This window comes from Microcebus murinus, chromosome 9, assembly GCF_040939455.1.
Source record: "Microcebus murinus isolate Inina chromosome 9, M.murinus_Inina_mat1.0, whole genome shotgun sequence".
In the NCBI taxonomy this organism is placed as follows: Eukaryota; Metazoa; Chordata; class Mammalia; order Primates; family Cheirogaleidae; genus Microcebus; species Microcebus murinus.
In genome coordinates this window covers 56,368,205-56,389,294 of record NC_134112.1, presented here as the reverse complement: position 1 = coordinate 56,389,294, position 21,090 = coordinate 56,368,205, and the positions used below count along the sequence as shown (strand labels likewise).

The window sequence follows — 21,090 nt, the reverse complement described above, 5'->3', positions numbered from 1 at the left end:
ATGGTTGTTTTTACAAAGTTAATATTTATTAAACTTTTTATAGTTTTTATAACATTTACTAATATTTATAGAGCTCTTAACCCTTTGATGTGGATTGCCTTAATTCTCACAAGGCTCTAATTTATTAGAATTCCATTTTAATGATGAGGAAATTGAGTCCCAGAGAGGTTCTAGGTTTAAAAAGTAACTGAGCAGGCACTTGAACCATGGCCTCTGTCCACCATGCAACTTTTCTATAGGGTTTTGATAAGCAATGAACTGTTTCCCATACTATCTGATGCTCGGTGTGCGCCCCAGCCCTCCTCACATAGACAAACACAAAAGGAAAAACAAATCAGTTAGTTAATTATTAGAAATCATTATCTAGGTCCATGCCACTTCCTTTGTACTTCCTTCATTTCTTGTCCACGTTATTTCTGACCCAGACCATTGCAATGGTGTCAATTCGCCCTTGCAAATATTTACTGAACTCATTCTATGAAAGGCAATGTGTGTGGTGCTAGCAGCTCTCAAATGAATAGACTTAAATTCCTGCTTACAACCTGAAAGGAGGCTGTAATATATCAGATGTGATAGATGCTTCAATGGGGCTATATTGTTAAAAAATGTACTGTAGAGAATAAATAATGCTGAATTGGGTATGAAGGTTTGAGTGGAGGTATTACTTAATCTGGATCTTGCAGAATAATCTAGAGATTCTGAAGGAAAAAACATAAGGATAGAACTTTCAACAAAAAAACAACATGAACTAAACACAGAGGCATGAGAGTACAGGATTTAAGTGGGGAATAGTACTTAGTGGGGAGGATTACTGTGTGATGGAAGTAGAGGACAATTAGAGGTCTGTCATCTTGTTAACATCTTCAGAAGGGCAGTGGAGAGTCTACAGAGAGGACAGAGTAGGTTTCAAGAATGCAGATCTCAGAGTCAGACAACTTGAGTTCAAATGTTGGCCTCATCTTTTACTAGCTGTTAAAACTTAAGCCAAATTACTTAGCTTCTGTGTGCTTCAATCTTTGTAACTGAAATTTATGATGCTAATATTTATTGTGAATAATATGTTAATAAAACAGATGAAATAGTACCTGGCACATAATAAACACGTCCAACAGGTAGACATTAGATTTTTTTACCTGCATTTTTGACTGTTTGTATAAACCCTGTGAAGTAAACAGGAGTAAACATTTGCCCTGCACAGAGCTTAGTATAGGTCCAACCATAGTAGAAATCCACAAAAGGTTTGGAGAATGAACAAAAGCCTTAGAGACTTCAGTGGACATAAATACTAGGGATGCTTTCTTTTTGTTATTTAATTCTCATTTGAAACTATTTCTTGGTACAAAGCTAATGAAATATAAGGGTCTAACATTTCGCAGAATATAATACCATTTATTTTATATATACATGTATGTCTATATAATAAAATGCTGCAAGAATATATTCTAAATTGTTAAGAATGATTATGCTTCAGTAGTGCAATGTGTTTTATTTAACAGTGATATAGTGTTTGCTGTGTACTATGTACTACTCTAAGCTCACTGCAAATATTAACTCATTAATCCTCTTAACAGCCCAGTATGGTAGGTGCAATGAATTAGCACATTTCACAGATAAAGAGACCAAGACACACAGAGTTTAGGTCTCCAAGGTTAAAGAGCTAAGAAGAGATGATCTATTTTCTGTTGCTTTCGATGTGCTTGTCTAGTCATTCAAAGATTTCTGCACTGAAAAATCTATTAGTTTTGTAATATAAAAATGGATGCTTTAGAAATATATTCTGTAGCAAAGGTAAATAGGCCTTTAAAAATATTGACTCTTTATGGTCTATATGATGAAATGAAATATATCTCTTATTTTTTTCTTCTTGTTCTACACCTCTTTGTTCTAGGGAGTAAATCGAGGAGTTTTGATAAAGTTATTCCTAAAGAAAATACAGTTTTCAGGAGTTTTAGATCTTCTGGTCAGAAAAACTGGGAAACTGATATTCCACAATTAATAAATCAAGTTTGACACTGTATGCATGTAATGTATACATGTTTAAATATGTATAATCCTGCTTAATATTTCTTCAGTCTCCTATAGTATTTACATAGTTCATTCATTAAGCCCTATCTTATTGGATATGTTTGACAGCATGTGCTATTGTTTAAGCTCAATTTATTTAGAGTATGAATAAAATATTAACATTTAGAAATACATGGAACATGTAAGAATGTGAGTATGTAGGGCCAGAGAGTGATATGGGAAGTAGGTTATACTCTCTTTAGCTGAGGCAGAAAATTAGCTACATTCCCACCATAATAATTTATTTTCTTTATAAACATTAGTTTATTATAGAATTATGATATATTATTAACTAGGATCAAATTTTAAATTATATTAAATTTTCTTCTTATAATTGTTATCTTTTTAATAACCTCAATTAAAATTTGATATAACCAAAAACTCTGAAGGATTAAGGGATGCTTGATTCTGTTTAATTTTTGCTTTCAATTAATTGTTACAACAATATGGGTTTTAATTGTCATCGCTTTATGTTTTGCTTAGAAGGTGAGTGATATGTCTAAAAGCAGAAAATTTTAATTTAACAAAAATGTACTTCTAAACTATATGCATAAAGAATTTGCTACAAACATTATTAATCTAAAAACATTAATATGCTCATGATCCACTGTGTCTAAATACTTAGAACAGATTTCCATGTTTGCTTGCTTCCATCCCTGTTCATTCAGATCTTGCTTAAATTTTATGAAGTATCTAGATGCAGATCTGGGCACTGCAGATAATGACATTTACTGAACAGTATTTCCAATCAGTGAGGGCAGACTTACATGTGAAAACTGCAGAGAGACAAGTGCTAGAGTGTTGCAGGTACACATACAAAGAGGGACAACTAGCCACACCCAGTCCTGGGTGGGATGAGTGGACCCTCCAGAGAAGTGACATATGCACAGTGGTCTGAAAGGATAAATAGATGTTTCCCAGGCTGAAAAGATGGGAAGATAATTGAGGGAGAAGAGAATCATCTATAGCACATACCAAAGGCTGGAAGAGGGAGAGTATGGCTTATTGAAATTTCAGTATCATTGAAATAAAATAAGAGGAAAGATTAATAGAAATTCTAATATGATTGCCACCAAACCTATCAAACCTTCCTTAAATATCCCAACTGCACCATACTTTTCTCTATCTTTTGTATGTATCCTTAGCATTTGCCGTTTTCTCCCTGGAGAGGTGGCATGTTTAGTGCGTAAGGGTGCACGATCTAGAAGCTGTATATACCTAAGTCAAAAACAAATCGTACCATCTGCTAGCAGTGCTGCTCAAGTAAGTTGCTCACTCTTAGTGATTCAGTTTCTTCATCATAAAAATATGAATTGTGACAATAATGTCTACCTTGTACCATTGTTATAAGGATTAAAATAAAGCACTTAGACCAGTATCTGGACTGTACTATTAAATGTTGGGCATGATTATTTGATAATTATTGCATATACGGTTCATCACCATTAGTATATTTTAAAGACTCTTAAATGTAGGAACTGCATCTTATTCACCTCCAGTTTATTCACAATAGCTAACTTGTACAAATTAAAATATTCAATTCCTGTGTTTTTAGAAATGAAACATTAAAAATTGTTAGATGACATTTATTACAATAGCCTTAAGAAATTCTTAAATATGTGATATCACTGAGAAGTGTAATAAAATTAGTTTGTTCAGTAGATCTTCCAGAGATCTATTACATAATATTTTTCTACTACTGGCATTTTATTCCCTTGTGGCTTAATTAAAGGACATTTCTCTATAAATGTCTCACTTATAAGGTTTGTCATTCTTTTCTCTTGCATAGACAGAACATTTATTGGAAAAAATAAGTTTTTTATTTCCCAGGACTCAAGAACAATGTTGTATAGACAAACAAAATCTTTCCAGCTGAGTCCTAAACATATGTATAGCAGTACCCTCCACTAGTTATTTCCCTTATGTATAGCAATTGGTCATGTAGCAGAATTTAAAGCATGGTAAAAACTATGGGAAAATGTAAGCAGGTATTGAGGATTTTATCCAATAACTTTTAATGATCAGCAAGCAAAAGACAGAGGATTTCTATTTTGCCAAAGAGAGCAAGAACCAAATAACTTAGTTAAGATTTTCTAGAAAGTCAAAAGCGATGTTTTAGAAATAGAATGTACAAAAGTATCTAAAGTCTACTTATTCTGCCTGTGGCAGTTCATAAGAAAGGGAAATGCAAATCTTTTTAAACAAAGGATAATCAAATTCACGAATTATAGCCACAGGATATTATTGTGGCAAAAGGCAAGACATGATTAGATAGATACATATCAGTGGAAAATCTCTCTTTATTATAGTATGAAAGACAATTGTTTTAATTCATATGCCATTATTGAAACAATAGCTTCAGTGGCCATAACATCATTCTACACAACCTTACACTTCAATGTACTATTGGTTTCCTGGAAGTTCATTATAATGTATTTATTTTAATGTTTCTTCTATATTTTCCTGGATTTTTCCCTCTAGATTGTAGTCTAGTATCTCCCTTGGATAGCAAATATGCCCCTGCAATTTTCTTCTGCCCTCTTGCAGTTCCTTTTATCAGATGAATTATAAACTGAAAAATTAAGACCCAGAGCTGAGTCACTCCCGGTAATCTCTATAGCCAAGAACCCTCCAGTGAGACCCAGAGATCCTCCCCTCTAGAGTCTTCTGTGGCCCTGCCGTTAGTCACCCTTTTGGGAACTTTACACCTAAGACTGTTAAGAATCAATGAAAATAAAAGTTTCATTTCCACATTTCCATCTTCCACATGGATTAGTCTTTCCCCATGCTTGGCCTACCCTGATGAATCTCAGAAACACTCACTACCAAAGCTCAACACACAATCTGTATTCCTGAAATCAGCATCTCTTGACTCTACAGCAAAGTTTATGCCTAGTCAACATTTTTGGACACTAAGTTGAGCAGTCAGACTATTATTAATATTTGTTAGGATCTCAAACCCAAATGTATATATGTATGTACATTTACCAGTTTGTCTATCTAATTACCATATTTCTGTCTCATTCCTGAATTAGCATGCACTTTCATGCTCATTTAATTAAGGTTGACTTTTCCAATGAGACAGAAAAGTTGATTAGAGGCAGAACTGTGTCTGTTTTTGCACAAATTATGTCTTCAGCAACTATGCCAGATATATAATAGGTGTTCAATCAGTATTAATTGAGTGAATAATTCAAAGAATGAATGAATGAATAAAGGAAACTCTTTACCAAGTTATTTGTGAAAGAATAGGTGATTTTGATACTTGACTCTGTTAACATTATTTTTCATGACTTGAGGCAAAAAGGTAAAATGATGATTCATTATATGCTTCATTATAAACATTACACGGTTTGTGCCCATTAAAGATTTGCTACCTGTATTTCTCTTATAATATTCAAGAATAGTTTAATGTGTCAGTTTCAGCAAGTCATTTTCTAGAAATCACTATAGGTTTCTTCTTTGACTGTATTTATTAAATTCCACCTATAGGAACACAATTTGCACAATCGTTGCACACTGAACATATGCTGATATTTACATCTGCCTTGATTATTGATTTTGTGGTTAATTTTAACTAACAAAAGTATCATACATCTCTGGTGATTTATATCTCTGGAATGTGCTGGCTAACCACTACCCTTTTGCCTAGAATTTTTCTTTAGAAAAGCCCACACAGTATCTGGGAGCTGCTCCAGACACTTGCATTATCATTATTTCAGCAGCCTGCTGAGAATTTTGCAGGTTGTATCCACTTGGAACAGGGGTTTTTACTGAAATCCATCATGCAATGTGTCTGTGTTAAATAATGAAAGCAAGGCAGGAAATTTTTACTCACTCAGGAATTCCAAATTACAGATAGTGTGAAAGTTCCAATATCTTTGCATTTACATTTTTAGTGTCTGTCCAGCTGAGGATTTAAAACACCAACACTTTTGTCTCACTCCTGGCATTACTCAAAGTGCATGGATTCAAAGACCAAATATTTAGGTTTGTGTGTGTGTATTTTATTTTTTAAACACTTACTGTGGGATCCTTGCCAGCCATTTTGCATTCTTCAACTTTGATTGTAGATGCTGGCCAGAAAACCTGCTCAGAAAGAAAAATAAAGGTTGCATAATCTCACTTGGACATATGACAGCTCTGTGCTCTTCATTTACTTTTTGCTAACAGATTTCTTTAAGGTATTTCTATATTTATATTTTAAAATTCTTTCTTTTTTTTTGTTTCATGAACTCAAGTTGCTAAAGAGTTTCATTTTATTAGAACAATTATTGTTTTATTTCTCTTATGAGTTTTTCCTTTAACAAAAGCCTTTCAATAATGTGTGCCCATTTATTAATTACATATTAAAATAAGGTCATTATTAATATAAATTTGCACAACCTAATGCCTATTTGACTCCTTTTGACTTATGGTACACTTTTCCTAAGTGATTATGTCACAGTGAATTTACATTTATATTACTATCTCAGTTTAATATTATTTTTGGTAAACCACACAGCCAGACTGGTAGATTTACTTAAGATGGTCCCTAGGTGGATGCTTCAACAGCTAAAATAACTTGGTTAAAATCCAAGAGATTCCCTCTCTGAAATACTGTGCTAGCATTCTAAGTCATTGCAGACTTGGGGCAGGCCCAGCAGTAATAATTACTTTTTTTAGTTGTCAGCCCATTCGCCCATGTTAACATAGTAAATGCAGAAGTCCCCTTGCTATAATAAATTTATAATTAATCTTTTATTTCTTTGCTCCAGTAAAGTTCAATTTTATTTCCTTGTTGTAAAATGGAATGATAAATGTAGGCCACACTTGTCCAAGTAACAGTGGATTTAATAGCTGTGTTCCTTTCAAGCCCTCCATGGGTTATATTCAGATGACTAGGTAGGTCCCCCTTTGATCTGACCATTATTTCATGCTATACTCCATGCTCTTTTCCCCTTTTTATATAGGTATACACAAGAAGCATTTTCTCATTTAAGTCCAGGATTTTGTTGTTGTTTTTTTTTTTTTTTTTTTTTGAGACAGAGTCTCACTCTGTTGCCTGGGCTACAGTGCCGTGGCGTCAGCCTAGCTCACAGCAACCTCAAACTCCTGGGCTCGAGCGATCCTTCTGCCTCAGCCTCCCGAGTAGCTGGGACTACAGGCATATGCCACCATGCCTGGCTAATTTTTTTTATATATATATCAGTTGGCCAATTAATTTCTTTCTATTTATAGTAGAGACGGGGTCTCGCTCTTGCTCAGGCTGGTGTTGAACTCCTGACCTTGAGCAATCCGCCCGCCTCAGCCTCCCAGAGAGCTAGGATTACAGGCGTGAGCCACCATGCCCGGCCTAAGTCCAGGTTTTGGATTGTTAAAAACTATGAAACTTAACAAAGAAGATTAAACTTAATATATTTTCAGAGCATGAAATAAGCACTAACTTCTAACTATTTATTGATACGGGACCAGTACTTTTTATTGTTCTAATAAAATACATCTTGTTTTTCATTGTATTTGAAATTTTTAAAGAAAAAAGCTACTAGAATGTCAACATTTCTCTCATGAAAATGATAGACTTACACTCAAAGGTTCTTGACTTATATTGTTAATATTCAAGGAAAGAATGTGATCTTTGCTGCCCACATATATTCGGTCCTGATCTTCATCCATTAATAAAATCCTGTAGTCTAAAGGGTGGTGTGATAGGCTGAAGTATTCAGAGGTCTTGGTTTCTCGAAGCTCTGAAAGAGTGAACAGCACAAGTCTAAATACAATATCTTTCTTCTATAATTCTATTATTTTAACAAAATATCTAACAGGAATATTTACCAACAAAGCCAAGATACATTTTCCTCCTACAGTAATAAGTTACTTTTAAAATAGAGTGAGGGATATTTTTATTTATTCCCTTTATGCTGAAATAAAACATAAATCAATAATCATATTAAAGTTTATGGTCATACTATGTGATTACAAAATTAGTCACATTTATGATAATCTCAATTGTGTTTTATGGATGTCAAAAGCTCAAAACTAGTTAAAATGTATAAACCAAAGAAATACATGCAGTGAGCAAACAGAACAGAAAGCAGTACCAATAGCAGTGTGAATTTCTTCTGATCCTCTATTAATGTTTTATTCTTGGACTCAATACATTCATCATTTTAGGACTATTATTTCCCTCTCTAAATATTTGCCTTACTTCTTCAACACACTTCTAATTAGTCTAATGTATTTTTCTATAAATTACTTGAAAAATAGATCTACTTTTCATTACACTCCATTCAGGAGGTAATGTCATTTAACTGCCAATATGCCTACATATATATCAAAAGGAAAAATATGAATTTTCAGATAACTGAATTTAAAATTTTGAGTATCCTCAATGATCAGTGATTCATACTCATTTACATTCTTTTACATCAAATATGTGCCTGCATAGATGACCTTTGAAGACAAGTAAAACAAGACAAGTAAAACAGTCAATAATCATTATAGTAGATTCAATTCACTCTCCAGTCAAAATGGTCTTTTTAAGGAGTACAGTTTTAGACTTTTCAATCCAAATGGTTTAGGATTTCTGTGTTCTTTTGACTGTAATCTTAAGAGTGACAAACTGTATTAAAACGACTGCTTTCCGGAATTACTGCCTTAATGATGAATTATTAGTATTTCAAAAATTCTAGTTATTGAATCAGAAAGATACTTTTAGAAATTGTGATGGGGCTATAGTTTGACTTACACCAAAATAAAAATGGTAAGAATTCTTATATGAAGCCATGAACTATATTCTGTGAATACTAAGGCCATATCCCATATGAGAAGATAGAGAAGTCACAAATTTGGCCAGTTTTCTGGGCACACCAGTTCAGAATGTCTGCTATAAAATTCCTCAAATAGTTTTAGCCAATAATCTGAAAATGCCATGGAAGTAGCATAGTGATTATGAAAGCAGGCTCTGGTGCCAAAAATCCTATGATATTTAGCAAGTTACTTAACCTCTCCGTGCCTTAATTTTCTCATTTGTAAAAACCAACAATAATAGTATCTTCAACCGAGATTTCTCATGGAAATCAATTTAATTGATACATGTAAATATTTGAAATGAATGAAAGAAATTATTCAATAAACTTCAATTATTACTATTATTATTGTTAATATTAAGTTTGGATCATTATTTATTTAAAAAGGCACAAATTTAGGTAAATGGATATACGTTTTCCTACTTTAATTTAGGGACCTCAATCCATAACATTATTAACACATAATCATAAAGCATAGTCTCAGATATACTGTGCACACAATAGTGAAGTACAGGATTGTTTATGTGGAAGAAACAATCAAGAAGTCAGAAAAAATATTTCAGAAGCATCTTGAAAAGTAAATCATGACAGCATACAAAAAATGAAAGACAGGCAGATCATTGACAATAAGCGACAAAGTCAGAGATCTTTGGAAACGGGATTTGGGGTACCCTCTATGGTTCACCAAGCTGACCTATCAGTTACTGAGCCCAATTAGGTATTACAGACGGAGGGGACACATTTAGCAGGTGGTGCCACTGACCCAGAAACTGGAGTAGCTTCATTCATAAGAACAACAAAAAAGGGGAGCGGCATGTCATTCAGGAAAAAAAAAAATCAGCCCATGCTAGACAAGAGGTTAGGGTTAACATGGAGGTGGGAAAAAGAAAAAAAAAAACAAGAGCTGAGAACATGGGAGAGAATATAGCAAGTCAGAGCAAATATCATTCAAAGGTTAGAAAAGACACAAACTGCCTTAATTTTGCCTAAAGTCCAGGTGTTCTATATAGCTTGCTTTTCATCTCAGGTGTGATTCATGGTTGTACAAGTTTCTGTAAAACTTCAGCAGTAAGGTATAGCTTTGGCTGCAGAATAGATGTTCAGCAAATACTTCTTGAATAAATAACTGTACAGTGAAATATGTAGGCTGAAGCAGTAAAATATGATCGAGTTCATGGCCTTTGGGGCTCAATCACTGGAGTCAGAATCCTGGCTCTGCCATTTCATTTCTAGAGGCACTTGGCAAGTGCCTTTATCTCTCTGAACTCCAGTGTTCTCAACTGAAAAGTCAGGATAATAATATTACCTACATCATTGGATGGTTGTACAGTTTAAACTAAAAATATACATAAAGAGCTTAAAAGAGTACCTGAGCTACAGTGACGTGGATTACACAGGTTACCTATCATGCGTCAGGGCAAGACATCAATCTTCAGCCAAGAAAGTCAGAACAATTCCTTATACAGGAAGAAAAAAATGGAGGACTACCATGGCTGATTTAGATTTAATATTAATACATCCAATATCTAATTTTTACATGCAGAATCTACTCAAATTATTTAAGCAGGAGAATACAATAATAAAATGAAGCATTTAAAAATTATTTAAATACACAGGATAATTTTGGAGCGTGCGAACCGGAAGACTAAGAGACATTATTCTAGTTGTCAAGATATGATATTGATGAACACATGGTATGCTAGAAATGGAAAGCAAGAGTTGATGTGGGAAACATTTAAAGAATTCCAAAGGACTTTTTATGAGTTTAGGCTTGCAGTAAAGGGAAGAGGTAAATTTTCCCCAAGGTTATAAGCTAAGAATAGGAAAAACGAGAACTTTTGGGAGAAGCAAAAGAGAGATTTCTTTGGTAGAGAGATTACTCAGGTGTTGACTGATTAAATTCAAATCCAAGTAGAAATGTCCCACAAGCTTGTAAAATTAGATAACTAATCTAATTTTGTCATTGGAAATATCAAATCTGCAGGGAGAGATTTCCAATTCTTTTCATGATTGTTATGTGAAGCTCTGACAGTAGATACAACCTCTGAGGAAGAGTATATCTAAAGTGAAAAGCAAAGAATAGAGATGCATCAGTTGTCAGATACAAAAAGGGAACCTTAGTTGAAAGTGAAGGTGATTCATGATGCATAGGTTACAGTTTGACAGTACTGAAGACAGTACTGAATTGCAATCAGTCAGTTCTGAGTTGAAATTTCAGTTTTATCACTTACTAAGTATATTATTTTAGGAAAGCTAACTCATTTCTCCCAGTTTCAATTTCCTCATCTGTAAATTGGTAATAATAATATATAACTCAAAGAATGTTCCACCAGTACACAGTATAGGATCAGTGTGCATTCCTTTAAGCAGGAGCCACTGTTGATTGTCTACCTTATAGATACCATCCTTTTCTTCCTCTCTATGTCAACAATAGTGGTCCCATTCCCCTGACCAGTGAGTGGTCTGAATGTGGCCATGTGAACAGTTCTGCCCAGTGAAAATTTAAAGGGAAATCTTCTGTTGGGCTAAAGAGACTACTTGGGTATTAAAAACTGGCATAAAAAAGTGGTGATTTATTTTTCTGCCTCTGGACATTGGTAGGTGACTGACTGTATGATACTTGCAAAATTACATCTACTAAGATAGTGGCTGAGAATGGCATGAAAAAATATAGAAAAAAAATCTCAATCTTTTAAGAAATCATTGTGCCACTGAACTAATCCTGAAACTGTACTATTACTGGATGATTCTCTGATATATGTGATAAAAAAAAATCCTTGCACTTTTAGGTACCTTTAATTGAGGTTTTCTTTTTCTATTATAGAAATCCCTGCTAACTGATACATCTTTTGAGTGTTCATAGCTCCCAACGATAGCTTTCTCACCCTTCTGCCATGGTTTGTTTAGTTTAGATATTTTTTTCAAAATAGTCATTTTTTTCTTTTCCCCTTCTTTCCCTAACATATATTGAAATAAAATCAAGAGGGTGATTTTTAGCTGCGAAAATAGACTCAACTAAATTTCATTTGGTAGTAACAAACAATTGCAGTTCTCCTCTTTACCAGTTTCATTACAAAATAATCAATTTCCTGCATTAATTCAAATACCAGAGGGAGCAATAACCACATCAACTTAAGGCCTTTCTGGTCCAAGGATTTTTATCTATTTTTCTGAGCCATAAAGCATCTTCAAATCTAATTACCTGTAACTCACTGACAGTTGACAGCTGTTAACCAAGGAAGATTTACTTTAGAGGCCCCCTTGTGATAAAAGCCTAGGCTATTCTGTTAAATTGCTATTTAAATTGCTATTAGTAGACCTAATTGAACTTTGGGGCTTGGAGAAAAAAGCAAAACAAACTTTGTTTTTCTTTTTCTAAGAATAAAGAGATGAGTTCAAAGCAATAATAATTTTATCTATAAAAAGAATGACCCAATAATCCATCATTTTGGTTTAATGTAGATCCAACTTATTTCAATAATTTGGCCGCAGTTATAGACAAAGACTGATTTAACAATTTGGCTACAGTGAGTGAAGAAAGTCATAATTACTAGTCTATCATCTAAACAAGTCAAAGAATGGCACTGTCCTACAATTCTTTAAATCTTAATAATGATAACACGCTTTTTAAAGCCTAAAAGGTACAGCTAGTTGTTTTGTTTCTCGGGACATGCTCAACTAATTGAGAAGAGACTTTGGCTGAGATTATGTGGTATTAGAAAAAGCAGTGGCCCCACAAAGGCCAGCATAGGTCTCCTAGTCCCTGGGAAAATCTCCTGGGAAAGAACATTTAACAAAAAATACTCCATGCTGCTATCCTAGAATCCACATTATTATACAGCTCTTTGATGGAAAAGTACTGTAATGTCTTCCATGCCAATGTTCCCTGAGGGAAAATATGCAGTACGATATCCTTACCTAAAATTCATGTATTCACATGAACTTTTCTTTGTAATGGAAGCAACTGTGAGCCCTGAGAATGTAACCCAAGCTGGAAGAGAAATAGGTTTCCCTAAAATATAAATCCTAGAAATATAAGCTTCTGGATCTACCTGAATATAGTCAACATATTGTTATAGCAATTACAACTTAGTTTAATATATCTGTCAGTAACACTCTTTCCCTAACCACATAAGAGCTAACGTTTGTTCTCTGTTAAGCCAGTCAATGATCTTGACATTTCTGAGGTAACTATGCCATTAAGAATCTAATTCATCTCATTCATGTGCTTTGAAATGTGATCTTGACGGAAAGCGGAGAGAGTTTAGGGTTTACTTTTATGAATAATATTATATATGGTCGTCCCTTGGTATCCAGGGATGTTTGGTTCCAGGAACCCCCATCTAATAAATACCAAAATCAACATATGCTCAATCCCTTATATAAAATAGCATAGTATTTGCATAAACCTATACACATCCATATACTGTAAATCACCTCTAGATTACTTATAATATCTAATACAATGTAATTGCTGTATAAATAGATGTTATACTTTATTGCTTTTAAAATTTGTATTTTTTATTATAATACTATTTTTTTTCAGAATATTTTGATCAGTGGTTAATTGAATCCATGGATGTGGAACCCACTGACATGGAGGGCCACTGCACACCTGTTAAATAAAATAGGGGGACTCAATCATTCAGAATACTACATTATCTTTGGTTTTTTTATGAAATTCAAAAATAGGTAAAATAGTACATGATTTAAAATCAATTCCCAGGAGTCTATTAGAAGCATATGCAGTAATTATTCATTAATTTAAAGTTCATAATGTATTATTAATTTATTCAATACATATTTATTAAGCTTTGATCACAGCAGGCTAGATACTTCACTCAAATAAGAGGATGCACATATGAAGACACCATGCCCTTATGATCATTTCAACGCTTCCCTTCTATTCTGTGATTCTGTCTGACTAGCCCATCATGCCATTCTCCCCATCATAAACCTCAGATCCGCCTCAGGCAGAATGCACGTCTATGGATTTCAAAGTAAATCCTTAGGATACCTTTTACTTCAGAGATATTGCTGCTGACAGGATAATTTCCTCTCCTGAATGTCTCTTATCTCAGAAGAATTTTAAGTAGAGTGGGGTCCAATCACCCATTCTCTCCCTGAGGCTTACTGTTTTGAAACTGGGTTAGAAACTGAACTTCACCTGTCCTTTTAGAAAAAGCAGGCAGACAAAGACAAGAGCAGTGAAACCTTCAGCAGACTGAAGCTACAGCTCTGGATTCCTAATGTAAACAGAGACCAGAAGGCATGTTATTAAAACCACACTTTCTCAAAAACAATAGCCCCAAATGGCAACCACCTGTAGACTTACCAGTAGGAGTAAGTGTTCTAGGTACTTTATGAACTTATTTCATGCAATTTTCATTCAAATACTCTGCATTAAGTACCCATATTATTCTAGTCCCACACACAAAGAAACTAAAAGTCAGCAACTCTGAGCAAACTACTAAGTCACAGGGTAAATATTAGAAGAGGTAAGATCCAGGATTCAAAGCAAGGTCAGTTCTTAATCTGTGAACTAATCAGATGTCCTCTTGCTTTTCTAATGAGACTAACAATTTCCATGGCCTATTCTTGGGCTTCTATCATGTTCTTGCTTTGCACATAAGTCTCTGTGTAGTATCAAATGTATAAGAAATGCCTCAGCCTCTCAAATTTTCTTTGCCACTTGGGGAGGGGTGAAGAACACACTCCAAACAACCCGAGAACAATCAAATTCTCGGTGACACTCTTCTCACTAAACCATCACAGCAGGTCTGAGGGGCTGCATGAAAGTGGGATCACACATAGCTTCAGGGAAAAGATAAAAAAAATTCATTTTTCTATGTTTTTGCAGGGGCTTGATTGGTTAAGTGGAAGCAAAATACCAAATGGATGAAAGAAGGAATGAAGGAAACAGTTGTATTCAAGGAGCCTGTCTAGAAAAATGCAAGAGTGAACAGAAGATGTATCTCCCAGGTATTGCTCCAGAGGGAAGATTAGCAAACATAGAGGAGCCTTTAAAGAAGAGTGATTCTCACCCTGGTTTTCCCCAGACAGCCCCAGTTTGTGCATATTTTCCCAGCATCATTATCAATAATGCTCCCTCAAAAGATTCAAGTTTGAAACGTTAAATCATATAATCACTCTGCTTTTTTATACTTTTTCTTCATTGTCTTGAATGGCTTTGTATTAGTTTTAGGACAAAATCCAAACTATTAACATGGTCTTCCAGGCCTGCCATGATCTGATCAAGATTAACTCACTAGAAATCTTAATCAATCCTACTGACCTTTTCTGTCTGAGTTCTTGCTCTCCTGGCCTTCTTCACACATCTTCAAACTTGCCTTGCTTCTTTCGCTTCAGGGCTTTAGTGCATGTTATTCCTCTTGCTTACAAGATTTTTCCTGCCTTCTCTAACTCCTACTCATAACTGTAGCAATAGTTTCAATAGAATTTAAACAGGGCTGTCTCATAAAAGCTTCCTTGATCCTTTAGGTGAAGTCAAGTCTCAGGTCTGCTGATATTTGCTCATGTTTTTTAATTGATTTTCTCTTCTCTTGAAGACTGCCTGAAAGATCCTCTGAAATGGTCTAAATGGGTTGTGGGCTGGGAGACCACACAGTATGACTTGCTAAAACTTACCTTGTTTTCTGTATACTTTTGAAGTTGAAACTGAGTCTGAATTTGGGATAAAGTTCCCACTTTCTTTGTTCATTCACATTCTTTTTTTCTGCTATATTGAGTTTTATGATCTTTAATCTTGGTGACTTAAAAAATAGCATAAACCAATAAAATGAGAAAATGCCATCATATTGCAGAAAATTAGGGTTTTTGTGAAATAATTTATCACTATTATAAAGTGGGGTGTATGTATATGGTGAGGAGAGAAGGGGAAGGCCCAGTTTTGGAATTAGCTAACGGGGGCTGAAGTTCTAATTTCATCATTGCTGATACAGGGCTTCCCCCAAAACCTCCCTCCAGTCCACTTCCCTGGTACCTTAGGTACTGCATCTCAAAAATACTGGGAATAAGGAGATTATTTAATAACCAGAATGATTTCTAATGTTTCCTACAGCAATAAAAATGTCTATGGAAATAGTTCTTTTTTCCCTGTTTGCAAATATTACCTATTATTGTAGAATATCTGTAAATCTTGATGTTACTATAAATCTGGTAGAAAAAAGGGTATATTTAAAAACCTATCTTAGAAATACAGCCACCATAATAAAATTGTGTATGCTTTTGGAAAAATGAAGCTAAACCAAACAACAGAATTTTTTTGTTCTCCTAGCAAAAACATCTTCGATTTGTGTTTTGTGGTTCAATTAAATGCAGAATTCTAAATTCTGACTTATCTTCCCTAAGCTCACTTGGGAACATGAAATATTTCAAAGACTTAAGTTGCCAATCTTTGCTTCCTTGTGTGAGAAGTTGTGGACAGAGTCTTTCTGTGGGTAAGAAGAATATATAATTAGGGAATATCTCAGATGTTTTGAGAGACTCTGAACTGGCAAGAAGTACTTCTGGAAGGTAGAATCAAATCTGAACCTATTGCTAAACTATATGAGGACAGCATGCAAGAGTCGAGATATCAGTATCAACAGTGTCCATACTATCAGGAAGGCCTCAGTTTCAGAGTGTCCACTTGAGATGTAAACAAGGGAGATAACTTGTGAAGGAGGAAACACTCCATCTGACACCTGATATCTAGAGCCTTTGACACTTCTGGAAAGCTCTTTTGAGGCAAGGTATGCAAGAGCACTGAGTCTAAGGTGGTTAGCAAAACAAAAACAGAAATATAACAACAGAAAGGTTAAAAGGAAGGGAGAAAATTATAATAATAATTTTAGATTGAAGTAAATCAGTGTACCCCTACTAAATAAAATATTGTGCTGTCATCACAGTTGTTTATGTAGAGATTCTAAGAGACGGAGAACATTTTATCATGCTCTTAAGTTTTAAAAGCAGGCCATATTCAATATGAAAATAATTGTTAAAGGTTATTCCCAGAAAATAAGACTAGGAAGGAAATATTTTTAAAACATTAATGGCAAAGCCCTTGGATGATGGGACAGGAATTTAAATACAAGGAGACAATACTTCAGATGAAATTCTGAAGTGTGCAGGGGTGATGAGCTAACATGGTGCATCATGCCTACAAAACCTCAGAGCAGAGAGAATATGGTGGACCCCATACCCACCCCCTAAAATGACCATATTGGAACCACATACGGAAAGATTCTTACAACAACATTTAACACTTGTCCATCATAAAATTTAAATTTATATTATTTATTGGTTTTCCAGGCTTTCAATAAAACTCCCAAAGATAAACTGTGGCCTTCCTGTGGGAACTTATAGTTTAGCAAACTTAATTACAGAAAGGAGAATAGGAGATTTCATGTGCTGAGTGAGGTGTCTTGTCCCATCTCATCCCTATAAAGTTTTCTGACTTTGTGCCACAATTTTCTATGATACAACACTTGTGTTTATATATAATGCAGCAGGCTCTATATAAAATAAAAATATTCTTTGTGGCATATTTTATTTAATAATTCAATAGATGATATGTGAGCCAGGGGTTAAGTCAAAAGATGAAAAATCTTGGTCTCTTCCCTCAAAGAAGATAGTCTAGAGTGGAGGTACACAAATAATTGCAGTACAAGAAGATGACTCAGGGAATTAAGGAAGTATTGAAGAAGTAAGATTAAGTCTTCCTGGAAATAACAGGGAAAACTTAGAAGGAAGTGTTTGACCTTATTGCTTTAACAAATATTAGTTGAGACAGTCAATATTAAAGTAATAATCACAGTAATAAATTTACAAAGTATAGTAAAAGATTGAGTAAGTGTTTAAGACAAAGACTTTATATCAGGGGTCAAAAAAGCTGCTGTGGAGATCTAATAAAGAAATAAGCATTTTCCAGGGAGTGGAAAGTTGTATAGAAACCCTGAGGTGGGAGACTGAAAGGATGATCAGAAGCTTTTGGAGTTGATAAAGAAAAGGACTTGAGTGGGGTTTTCTAAACAGAAACCAGGAGCCAACCAACATGCAAAACGCAAACTTCTTGAAGTCACACAAGCAACATACAAAGATGCAAACTCCCTGAATGTCAAACCAAAGTGGTTAGACTTTTCCCAAGTCACTTGAGATGCCAATGAAAAAAATCTGAGAAAGTGTCTTCCATGATCACATACAAGTTTGTTAGAAAGAGTCTGCTAATGAATAGCTCTTGAGAGCATGATAATTTATGATACAGTATTAAGTGAGTAAAGTAGAATAAAAATAATTTATATACTTAAACTACTATATTTCTGCAAAGAAACATATATAGAAAAAAGTTTTGAAAAAATTTCAACTCAACATTCTTCATGATGTGTTATATCAGAAATAAGAGCCTGATAATATTGAGGGCTCATTTCACTGTTCTGTCTGTCTGCTTAAAGAAGTGCAATTACTCCTTAATCAACAATCAGGAAGTGCAAACTTTCTTTACAGATCATTGCGATTTACACACATTCTCATACAGGAGTCTGGTTAGACTGCACCTAACAATATGTTAAACTAGGCAATGAAAGAAATATCAATTATTAACTGGAAAACAGCTATATATTGCCAGAATTTCTCTATCTCTAGATTCCTTCAGAATGATAGAAGACTACCCACAACTTTCAATAAGACAATTTGGAATTTAAATCTCAGCTCCCCACACCAACCAAAATTCTTAAACTATGCTTTCACTTGATGCATTCTTAAAGCCATTTTCATTTGAGCACAGGAAAAATAGTATAAGCTGTGTGTCATAAGATCTCAAATTTTTTAAAAAAAAACAGACTTTATGAACAAAGGGATATAGAGATATTTTCCTAAAGAAACAGCAATTTTATCTAAATATTATTTAGTTCAATGAGACTCATTGTTTAGCCAAGTTACCAAATTTTGGCCTCAAAACAAGAAATAAGTTTGGAGAACTGTAGAGGACAGTGGAGACATGTTCATTTCATTTTAAATACATCCGTCAGTCATTCGGTGCAGAAGCCTCCTTTTCTACTTTTTCCTTGTATCTCTCTACCCTGACACTGTCTAAAATACCAGATCAGTGATTCTGCCACACTCAGCTGCTGGAGAGATTTAAACAGTCCTTAGGAGTGTGCTTCTACATAGTAATAGAGCCACCCTTTGATTCTTTTCAAGAGAAGCACAAAGAATCCAACCATGTTTCCTGCAGCTTTGAAAGCCCAAGACTCATCATATATACAATGGCTTTTCAATGTATATGCAAGACATTTCTCTTTTCTTCATGCCAGACTGGGAAACCATTTGTTTCCAAATTTCACATGATGGTATTTTGAGATGGCATCACTCAATCTTTCAGAAGAGAAGATCAGTGTTGTACTTTTCTGTTTTTACTCTGGAAACATAATATTTATCATTCTTGCATGCACTTCAAGGAGAAAAGCAGAATATAGGACTCAAAGTTTGTTTATTTTACAAAATGTGGCTGCCTTCAAGAGGTAAACATTAGGCATGACTTGAAAACTTTTACTTTTACACTTAATTTTCAGTGTACAAGTAAAATCTTTTGGTGGAAACAAGGCACACTTAAAAGAGGAAGTGATAAGCCATTAGAAATCAACAGTTTGACCTGAGTATTAACAGCTCACAGCCACCTTTTTAATGTGGAGGGAAGTTTCCTTCCACTGATTTATAGCCATTTTTATCCCTGAGTCTGAAAAAAGCAAAACATATTTTATTAGGCAAAATGACAGGTATAGATAGCTGGGATGGTGCTGTTTGAGGTACTTCACATTAAACAACTTAAAGTGACTTTACAAGATTAACTCAAACAAACCACATTATGCCATACAATCAGAAGAGTGGATAAACAGGTTTCTAGTTTGGCATTCACCTTTTGTTTTTCTTCATCAGAGACATACAAGCAGTACTTCCTCAACTTAAAAGTCTGCAAGCTTTATTTCTTTATAAATAATGAATGTAAAAGTAACAAAACTATCTTTTAACATCCAAGTGTAAAATTAATGCAAGTTACTACAATTCAAGTCCAAAACTCAAGTTACCCTAAATCATATGGATAATTAGAGGCTGTGAAGTGTGTGGGTGGCAGAGGGTCTACGGGGATAGAGAGAGGTTGGTTAATGAGTACAAACATACAGTTACATAAAAGTATAAGTTCTAATGATCAAGAGCAGATTAGGATGACTATAGTTAACATTATATTGTATATTTCAAATTAGCTAGAAGAAAGGACTTGAATTGTTCCCCCAACATAGGATTGATAAACAGTTAAGATGATGGATATTCCAAATATCTTGACTTGATTACATTCTATGTATGTAACAAAAAGTAAATCACATGTACCCCATAAATATGTAAAATATTATGTATCAATAAAAAAGAAAGAAAGCACACAATTAAAATGAATTTTTTTTTTTTTTGATACAGAGTCTCACTTTGTTGCCCAGGCTAGAGTGAGTGCCGTGGCGTCAGCCTGGCTCACAGCAACCTCAATCTCCCGGGCTCAGCGATCCTCCTGCCTCAGTCTCCCGAGTAGCTGGGACTACAGGCATGCGCCACCATGCCCAGCTAATTTTTTGTATATATATTTTTAGTTGGTCAATTAATTTATTTATATTTTTGGTAGAGACGGGGTCTCGCTCAGGCTGGTTTCGAACTCCTGACCTTGAGCAATCCGCCCGCCTCAGCCTCCCAAAGTGCTAGGATTATAGGCGTGAGCCACCACGCCCGGCCAAAATGAACTTTTTTTAACCTAAGACATTTTCCTGAAATGAAGACTAGATCTTTCTTTCTTTCTTTCTTTCTTTCTTTCTTTCTTTCTTTCTTTCTTTCTTTCTTTCTTTCTTTCTTTCTTTCTTTCTTTCTTTCTTTCTTTCTTTCCTTCCTTCCTTCCTTCCTTCCTTCCTTCCTTCCTTCCTTCCTTCCTTCCTTCCTTCCTTCCTTCCTTCCTTCCTTCCTTCCTTCCTCCCTCCCTCCCTCCCTCCCTCCCTCCCTCCCTCCCTCCCTCCCTCCCTCCCTCCCTCTCTCTCTCTTTCTTTCTTTTGAAACTTCAGAGTATTTAAAGGGGTACAAACATTTTGGTTACATGAATTGCTTTTTGTGCCATTCAAGTCAAAGTTATGAGTGTGCCCATCACCAATATAGCATGCCTTGTACCTGTTAGGTATGAATTTACTATTCTCTTCTCCTCCTTCCT

The 21,090-nt window shown here is 34.7% G+C and overlaps 1 protein-coding gene across 1 annotated transcript in view; it reads right to left on the bottom strand.

The window, feature by feature from the left end:
* The window catches only part of SEMA3C (semaphorin 3C), a 158,313-nt gene that overhangs the window by 73,304 nt on the left and 63,919 nt on the right, over nucleotides 1-21,090 (bottom strand). Inside the window, exons 3-4 of the mRNA XM_012779502.3 lie at nucleotides 7,630-7,790; nucleotides 6,091-6,153 (exon numbers count right to left, since the gene is read on the bottom strand). Of these exons, the coding sequence (XP_012634956.1) occupies nucleotides 6,091-6,153; nucleotides 7,630-7,790 (224 nt within the window). The remainder of the gene's footprint in view (nucleotides 1-6,090; nucleotides 6,154-7,629; nucleotides 7,791-21,090) is intronic.